Source organism: Cyprinodon variegatus, unplaced genomic scaffold (assembly GCF_000732505.1).
Source record: "Cyprinodon variegatus isolate N-32 unplaced genomic scaffold, C_variegatus-1.0 Scaffold689, whole genome shotgun sequence".
In the NCBI taxonomy this organism is placed as follows: Eukaryota; Metazoa; Chordata; class Actinopteri; order Cyprinodontiformes; family Cyprinodontidae; genus Cyprinodon; species Cyprinodon variegatus.
This window is the reverse complement of record NW_015151142.1, coordinates 409,675-419,090: the sequence shown is the minus strand read 5'-3', so window position 1 is coordinate 419,090 and position 9,416 is coordinate 409,675. Positions and strand designations below refer to the sequence as shown.

General features: G+C 41.6%; 1 protein-coding gene across 1 annotated transcript in view; it reads left to right on the top strand.

Annotated features, from left to right (window-relative positions):
* Nucleotides 1-305: 305 nt before the first annotated feature.
* LOC107097363 (tudor domain-containing protein 6-like) overlaps nucleotides 306-9,416 on the top strand; it is an 18,839-nt gene continuing 9,728 nt past the window's right edge. Inside the window, exons 1-7 of the mRNA XM_015394490.1 lie at nucleotides 306-5,865; nucleotides 6,018-6,091; nucleotides 6,191-6,250; nucleotides 6,349-6,394; nucleotides 6,724-6,791; nucleotides 8,046-8,100; nucleotides 8,242-8,309. Coding sequence (XP_015249976.1) covers nucleotides 378-5,865; nucleotides 6,018-6,091; nucleotides 6,191-6,250; nucleotides 6,349-6,394; nucleotides 6,724-6,791; nucleotides 8,046-8,100; nucleotides 8,242-8,309 — 5,859 coding nt within the window. The 5' untranslated portion in view covers nucleotides 306-377. The remainder of the gene's footprint in view (nucleotides 5,866-6,017; nucleotides 6,092-6,190; nucleotides 6,251-6,348; nucleotides 6,395-6,723; nucleotides 6,792-8,045; nucleotides 8,101-8,241; nucleotides 8,310-9,416) is intronic.

Below are 9,416 nucleotides of genomic sequence, written 5' to 3'. Positions count from 1 at the left end.
AATAGCATCTCCGGTAAATGTGGAGAAATATTTTATTGCATGTTACATATCCCAATAAATCTGTTCCACCTTGCCAGGCCAAAGTTGGTGAGGATATGTCCACACCAGTCCTTCAAAAAGTAATCTAGATTTCCCATAAACTTGATCATAACTATATATAAAACATAAGTATAAGTTATGTCCCTCTTTAGAAATACTGTTGAGAAATATTTCCGATATTTATTCTACATGTTGAAAGAGTTTGATTTTCTTGATTCTTGTCACAATTTCTTTTTTTTTTTTCTTTTTTTTTTTTTTATCAGGTAATATCCAATACCTGCACACGAGGAGTGAGAGGCAGAAGTCATGAGCATCTGCCAATCAGAAAAACTGCCACAATGTCTGAAATTCCTGAACTTCCTACAAGAGGATCGGATGTAAACGTTGTTGTAACCAGAGTTCATTTGCATCCCTTATGTGCGCTGGTGGAGTTCTGGGGAAAGTTTAGCCAGCAGAGAGCAATAGATTATGAGATTCTGGCTGAGGAAATTCAGTCCCATGGAGCCCCATTTAAAGATCTGGAGGGAAATCCTGGTGACCAGTGTTTAGTTCAAGTGGACACTACTTGGTACAGAGCACGCATTGTGTCAAGAGATGGCTCCAAATACAGCGTCTTCCTCATCGACAGAGGCATGACGTACACTGCCACCACAAGCAAGCTAGCATGGGGTAAAAAGGAACATTTCCTCCTGCACCCTGAAGTGGAGTTATGCATACTGGCTAATGTGTTACCACGTTCGTCTGAGAATAGATGGTCCCCAGTGGCTCTTGAATTCCTGAAATCGTTTACTGGAAAGTTGGTGGATGCACATGTGCAAGACGTGCTGGTTCCAGACAGAATGTTTCTTCTGGACATCCCTTGCATATCCAAACAGATGTGTGAGATGGGATTTGCCAAGAAGTTGGCTCCAGTAACCTTTAAGGACTTTCTGCTTATGTCACTGAAATCCGTTAGCGGAGCTGAAGTGCTGGCAGAGGTCCAGCAACAATTTGTGGGATCTGGAGAGCGGCTCCTGAAACAGGAACTATTCATGTACCCAGAGTTGTTACAGGGAACCGTGGAGACTGTCATTGTTACTGAAGTAACAAATCCTCAACAGATTTTTTGCATGTTGAAAGTTTTTTCTCACGAAATTAAAAAGCTAACAGAGCAGATTACTCAGGATCTTGAGGAAAAAGTATCCAGCTGCATTATATGCCCTGACATGGTTGGTTATCCATGTGCAGCCAAAGGAAGAGATGGTAGGTGGTACCGCTCTGTGATACAGCAGGTTTTCCCAGCAAATAAAGTGGTGGAGGTGTTAAATGTTGACTACGGAGCCAAGCAGTTTGTGCAGATGGAAAATGTGAGGCCACTGGCTCCAGAGTTCCTCAGGATGCCAGTTATCACCTACATTTGCTCCCTCCATGGAATCCTGGACAAAGAAATGGGATGGACCATTGGTGAAATTGACTACCTCAATTCACTCCTGCTCTACAAAACAATGATAGCCAAGTTTGAACGCCAAAGCGTCTCTGACAAAGTGTACCATGTCACACTCTTTGATGATAACAATATAAACATAAACGGCTTGTTTGGATCCAAAGAAAACGTTCTCCTTAAGTGTGGGAAAGCATGTGGATATTATTCCCTGCCAAGTGTAGCTCTTAGCCCTCGGCCCTCAGCCCAGCCAGAGAGAAGAATGTCACCTCTTGAGCAGTCTGTCGAAGAGAAAAACATCACACATAAGCTTCCTTTTGAAGATCTTGCCCTTAACTCTTCACATCTGGCACTGGTGCAGCATGTATCCAGTCCATCTGAGTTCTGGATCCAAACCGAAAACTACAGAACAGAACTGGAAGAACTGTTGGATAGCCTCTACCAGCTGTACCAGGATTCAGCAAATACCCACATTGTGAAAAATCCAGCTCCTGGGCTCTACTGTGTAGCTCAGGCTCATGATGGTGAATATTACAGAGCCACTGTGACAGAAGTCGGTGAGACGCAAATCAAAGTGTTCTTTGTTGATTATGGCAACACAGAAGTGGTTGAGAAGAGTAAGATCAGGATCCTTCCTCCTGAGTTCAAAAGGATGCCACAGCTGGGTCTGAAATGTACCCTGGCCGGTGTCAGACCACAAGGCAGGAAATGGAGTCAAAGTGCTTTAGATTATTTCGTCAGGGCTGTCACAGATAAAACACTCGAGGTGCATGTGGTAGGAAAAAGTAGTGATGGCTATGTTGTCACGCTAAGAGATCCTAACACACAGGGTGAGCAAGATGTTGGAGCACAGTTGTCCTGCAATGGGCTCGCAGAAAGAACAGACGTTCGTAGAAAACCTATAGTTGAAGTTGGGGTGAGGCCTTTGGACATATCTACAGCACAGCTGACTGGCTCGGGAGTCCCAGTGCAGAAGGAGGGGGAAAAGTCTGTCAAGCCTACGTTTGATCTTCACAACAATAAGAGAAAGGTTGGCACTTTTAAGGAGCAAATCTTTCCCATCGGAAGTGTTCTTGATGTCAATATCTCTTTCATTGATAGTCCAAATGACTTCTGGTGCCAGCTGGTTCAGAGCTCTGGGCCTTTGAGATTGCTTATGCACAACATGCAGGCCTATTATGCACACAGTGAGTTTGAGCCAGGAGTTGATATTACCTGTGTGGCCCGTCACCCTGAGGATGGAATGTGGTACAGAGCTTTAATCATTTACAAGCATCAAACCCCTCAGGTGGATGTAATGTTTGTTGACTATGGGCAGACTGCGACAGTTTCTCTCTTTGACCTAAGAACGATAAATTCAGACTTCCTAGCTCTTCCTGGTCAAGCATTTCGATGCAGTCTGTATAACCCTGTCAGTCCAGCTTCTGCAATAAACGAGTGGAATTGCAAAGCAAAGGAACGGTTCCAGAGCTTTGTTCAAGGTGCGGCCTCCGACTTCATCATTTTGAAGTGCACCATTTATGCCTTCATGTACACCGAGCAGAGGGTTCTTCACAACATTGTGGATCTAGAGACTCCGTTTGAGAGCATCAGCACCAGTTTAGCCAACTTAGCCACAGGTATTCCACCTAATAAAGCCACTGGGACATCTTTCCGTCTGGACACCTACTATTATTCGACACACAACATCAAAACTGGCACTGATGAAGAAGTCACAGTGATGTTCTCTAACAGCATCAGCGAATTCTACTGCCATCTTGATAAGAACGCTGATGTGATGAAAAACCTCACAATGAGGGTGAACTCCCTCTGCCATCAGCTTGTGAAGGCAAAGGTTCCAGCGATCTTTGGTACCTTGTGCTTTGCTAGATACACTGATGGACAATGGTACAGGGCTCAGATCAAAGCCACTACACCAAAACCTCTAGTTCACTTTGTGGATTATGGGGATACTTTGGAGGTGGAGAAATCTGACCTGCTTCCAGTCCCCAAAGAGGCCAATGACATCATGTCTGTTCCCGTCCAAGCCATCTTGTGTGCTCTGTCTGATCTTCCTGCTGATGTTCCCAGAGAAGTAAATGAATGGTTTGACAAAAATGCAACAGAACAGCAATTCCGTGCCTTGATTGTGGCTAGAGAAGCTGATGGCAAATTACTGGTAGAGCTCTACCATGGCAACACCCAGATTAATGCAAAGATAAAGAAAACCTTTCAGATTGAGATGCAAGAAGAGCAGATTGTCTACCGGAGTAGGAAGCTGTATGAGACTGCAGCAATGCGTGCACCAAAGATGGAGAGGACTTTTTCAAACCAAGAAGTGGACAATGGGGAGTTTGATCAGACCCTGAAAAAGACCAACACCTCCACTCCAAAGCCTTCAAGCCAAAACAAGATGGCTGGTCGGAAGCACTCATCCGCTAACAGAGGCCTTTACACGCCTCCACATCAAAGAAAACATAACAGCGTGACTCTAAATGGTTCTGGGGATTGTAATGCCAGACTGAAACCCAGGAAAGAAATTCTCCCCCCTGAAACTGAACAGTTAGTTTCCGAATCTGACACAAAATCCCAAGAGGAAAACGCAGCAGAGAAAATCCCCAAGCTCTCAGACCTTCCCCCTAAAAGCATCGCTTCTGGTACAGCTGTGGACGTTTATGTGTCACATTGCAACAGCCCTCTGAGCTTCTTTGTTCAGTACATCAACAAAGAGGATGAACTGTTTTCTTTGGTGGAGAAGTTGAATGAACCAGAATCAATGTCAAAAGCCAACATTATTGAAGACGTGCATCCAGGCGATCTTCTTAAGGCAGAGTTTGTTGATGATGGGTCTTGGTACCGAGCAGTTGTTAAAGAAACTCAAGAGAATGCAACAGCTCTTGTCGAGTTTATAGACTTTGGAAACACAGCAGTTATTCCCTTTTCCAAAATGGAAAAACTCCCCAAGTCTCATCTGCTCTTTCCAGCTTATAGCACACACTGCATGCTGAGTGATGCTGCAGTTCTTGGACAAGAGAAGGCCCTGAACCCGAACGTCATGGCTGCCTTTAAAGAAGACATCGGTACCTGTGGAGAGAAGGTGCTTAAGTGTTTGTTCATCAAGCAAGTGGGATCTGTGTGGGAGGTTAGGCTGGAGGACAGTGGCATGGACATTGTGTGTAAATTATCAACGCAGGACGCTGAGACGACGAAAAAGAAACCAGTGAATGAGCAGGAAACGCAGCTTGTTGATCAGAGTCAAGAGAAAAATGAGTCTGAAACACCAGCACTGCTCCCTTGCACTCCGGGCTACCCATTTCATAAAGAGATGCTAGTAGGCCAGCAGCTAGAGGTCTACATCATGAGTGTCAACGAAGATTCAACCTTTTGGTGTCAATCTGCTGATTCCCAGGAACTCTCTAAGGTAACGTCAGATGTATCAGAGGTTTGGGATACAGCCGATACATACTCTACTCCAAATGCTCTTTCTCTTGGAATGTCATGTCTTGCTTTATTTGCTGATGATCAGCTTTGGTACCGTGCTGAAGTTGTTGATAAAAATGAAGATAAAGTTTCTGTCCTTTTTGTGGACTATGGTAACACGTCACAGGTCAGCATCAAGGATATCAGAGCGGTGCCACCTGCCCTACTGGAAGTTCCACCCCAGGCATTTCTATGCGAGCTCGAAGGTTTTGACACGTCAATCGGATCTTGGAGCGATGGAGCCGCAAATGAATTGTTCTCAATTACAGAAGACAAGTTGTTACGGCTCACTGTCACCAGAGTGAGAAGAACAAAAGGGAAACTGAAGTGTGTGGTAGAGTTGGAGTCTGAAGGCCAGGCAATAAACAGAGCCATGCAGTCCTGCTGGAAGTGTTTCACACCAGCAGATGTGCCGGATTCAGGCAGATCAACTGTGTCAATTAGACCACAACAGCAACTTGACTCAACCAACTCTGTAGAGGATGATCTTGATGTGCTAGTTGCTAGTAATGCTGCTTGCACAGAACACAGCCTTGAGGATGTTGGAGCCTTTCCTCAGGAGATTTCAGTCTTAGAGTTGGTCAGTAGTCCAAAATGCAGTCAGTGTTCTGAAGACTCCAATGAAGAGCAGGATTCCAGTGAAGGAGCCAGCATCCTCCCTGCTGCCACCATGCCTCCTAAAGACAATTTACCCTCTGATAGTGGCATAGAGGAAGCCTTGCAGGTTTCAGTTGAACTCGGAGATGACCAAGATGTTTTGGGCTCAATGGTCACTGAGCAAGATGCAGAGGAGGAAGATGTCTCAGTGTTTCAAGCTGAAAAGCCAGATGATGAATCTATGCAGAGGGCCGAGGCTGAAGAGGGTCCAGATGATCTGGAGACCGAAACTGGTGATGAAGGAACAGATTTTACATCCACCTGCAGCTTGGACATGGATCCTGTTAATGGTAAGTTACTCGTCAGCTTTTCATCAATCAGCTTTTGATTAAAAAAGGAAATAAAATACACACTAGTAACTTTGCTAATAAAAAAAAAAAAAGGTGTTTTCCTTCTGTTATAATTAGAAGCCATGTGATCTGTTTTCCTCTCAATGATCCAGCTGTGCTGACTGGGGAAGAAAATGCTGCTACCTTACAGGCTGACTCAATGATCTGTGCATCAGAATCAAATATGGTAAATTGAGATTTTATTCTAGTTACAGTAAGTTTGATGTAAACTCTGATATCATGTGGAGAATGCCAAACATCAATTGGTTGATGTTCTTCTTTTAAGGATAGTCAGGAAGATGTTCTCAGAAAGACGGGAGATCCAATATTGGAATCATCAAAAGAGGTAGATCCAAGCTGATGGATTTTGAAGTTTGCTGTGATGTTTGAGGATTTTCCATTTGAGCTGTTTTCTGTTTCAATTTGTTTTTCTGACCCTACCAGGCTCAACCAGTTCCCTCCTCACTAACAGTTGCAGTGCAGTTGCATGGTAAGTCATTCTGTCTTTTTATCATGTCACCCGAAAGTGCTTGCTTCTTTGAAACGTAACGTAACTGAATTTGTCACTTTAATATTGTGTCCTGCTTCAGTTAGTAATTAAGTTACATTAAAATCATATTTACTCTATTGCCACAATTTGCACAAATGGATGTGATGCTTTAAATTTCTCACATAGGTATAACGACTCATTTGAGGTGTTAAAATGTAAACAGTGGCTGAATTAAACAATAATAAAAACACTGGAAGTCATAGTGAGGGTAGATAGAAATATTTCCTTTTTATGAATTAACTGAACAAAGGGAAGTTTAATTTTATCAGAGCAGGACATTGAAGCTGGAGATGAGACCCTACACGAGGAGCAGATGTGTGGTTCCACAGATGTCAAGGTAATGTCACAGAAACAAGGGCTGATGATAGCGCTTGGAGATTAATCACGTTTTGTTTATGATGATTTCATTATTTTGGAAATCTTTTTGTTCTTGCATTTATTATCCTAACCAATAGACTAGCGAATAGTGTGATAGTGTGTTTTGATTTTATTTATTTGTTCTTGTGAAACATGATGGTTTTACAGCATTTTTCACAGCTGAATCCTGTTGCCCTTTAAATTAGGATCGCCTAATAGAGGGGTTGGATTGAAATCAAAGCTTGTTTTTAAAAGCTATATATGTCATTGGTCAATTAAAAAATAATTAATCAGATTTGGTAAGAAGAAAATTAAGGTTAGATTATCGGGTGATATTGCCCGACCTGAGTTTATATTTGTATAACCTTTTTTTTCTTTATTTAAAGGTTTTATGGAGGATTTTTACACATAAAAAAAAAAAAAAAAAGCTGCCCAATCTACTTGGAAATAAAATTCACATGCACAACCCTGTACCCGCTCCCAATAGGGAATGCCTATTAAGCGCGTGCGAGAGCGTGCACCAGCCCATTTCTCCTCATGCACACTCTGTTTAAAAGTTTTTCTCATAGCTCATACAAGCTTACTGCGCCCAAACGTCCACCTTAACCTCTAAATCCCTCAATCGCTATATAGAGCAGAGACAATATAGATGATCCAATTGATTTGTGTTGCTATTTTTTTTAAAGTTAATTTTTTTTCAAGTTGGAATAATGCTAAAAAAAATCACAAAGTCTAGATAATACAAACAGACCGAAAAAAAGCATGCAGTTTTACTAACATGCTGTCAAAGTGTCCGTCAGCAAAATTATTTTTTTCTTTTTTTTTTTGTTTTGCAGACAAGCTTTTGAAAGTGTTCCTGTATATTTAACCTCAGTTCTTACCAGAGTTGTTTGTGTTCATTTTAGCTGGTTTTTCTAGTTCAGACCCTGTTATAAGCATAGTCCAAAAATCCTCAACTGCATTGGGATCATACCAGGAGTCCTGATGTCCTGCAGCTTTATACCAGGCAGAACTAGATTTAGTGCATTTGGCACTCATTTTAGTTAATTGGGGAGAAAGGGACATTTAACTATTTTGTGTAGATTCACACCAAACAGACGCAACCAACCTCTACCTCTGGATTCTGTGATGTAGTTCCACCCTGGAGAGGATGTGGTTTGAAAAAATAAAACCATTGCTAGTGACATTAAACCTTAGACAAACGTTTATGTCTGTGTCTAAACATTTGTTTCAGAGTTACCTGACAGGTGAGCAGGCTGGTTCTGCTCAGCATTTGGACAAAGGACCAGGTTTGTTACCCCCTCCTCAGATAATCTATGCGGGGCATTAAAGATAATTCATGTTTCTTTTGAAGCCGACCTTATCTGCATCCAGTATTTAAACCCTGAAGGCCCCAGCACCCAAATCTTTTCATCTTAATCTGTTTGCAGAGCTGCTAAATCAAACTGCAGCAAGCATAAGTGAGGAACAAACCTGCACGGCTCGCTCTGCAGAAAGGGTAAATGCACATTACAAGCAGAACATTCTTACTTCACTTACTTGGCATGTGCAACATTATTAGGTAGTGTGCCTGAACTCTCTGTTGGGTAATACTGTTTAGTGCAATGTATCAGCAGCTAATGTGAGGAAATTTCCTCACATTAGGCACCAGTGTTCACTTAATATTGCCTCTAAAGTGTTGGTGTTGCAAAACATACGTTTTTACTCTAACAGAAACCTAAAGCATCTTCATTCACTTTGCATTTAAAGAATATTTTTCAGGTTTGAGTCCAATTAATCAATCCTGAATATTTCTTCAAATGTATTTACAGTCATATAAAGAAGTTTGGGCACCCCTGAATAATCTCCTGTTTGATTCTCCTCTGAAGATTCATCATGGGCTCCTCAAAACAACTCTCAAATGATCTGAAAACAAAGATTGTTCAACATAGTCGTTCAGGGGAAGAATACAAAAAGTTTTCTCATAGATTTAATCTGTCAGTTTCAACTGTGAGGAACATACAGGGTTTCCGGGGGTCATTAAAATAATTAAAAGTCATTAAATAATTATTCTTTAAATTAAGGCCTGATTTGGGATTAAAATTCACTAAATGGGATTATTGTGGCATTTAAAATGCTTTATCCCAATCCCAGACTTGAATAACATTGAACATTTGTGGGATGATTTGAAGCAGGCTGTCCATGCTCAGCGACCATCAAACTTAACTGAACTGGAATTGTTTTGGAAAGAAGAATGGTAAAAATCCCTTCATCCAGTAACTTAGATATGCACATTTATACAGGAAGCGACTAGAGGCTGTCTTTGCAAAAGGAGAATCTGCTAAATATTAATGTCTCTTTTTTTGCTGTGGTGCCCAAATTTTTTTCACTTGTTGAATTTTGTTTTAATGCATACTGCGCATTTTCTTTTAGTCCAATAGGCCTCAATTCAATATTGAAATATTACTGTGTCCATCAGTTATTAGATATATCAAACTGAAATAGACGTTGCAAAAACCCAAATGTTCAGAAATAACAATTAGATTAATGAGGGGTGCCCAGACTTTTTTATATGACTGTATTTCATCTCCTAATTGGTTTATTGTTTAAACTTCTCCAAATACCT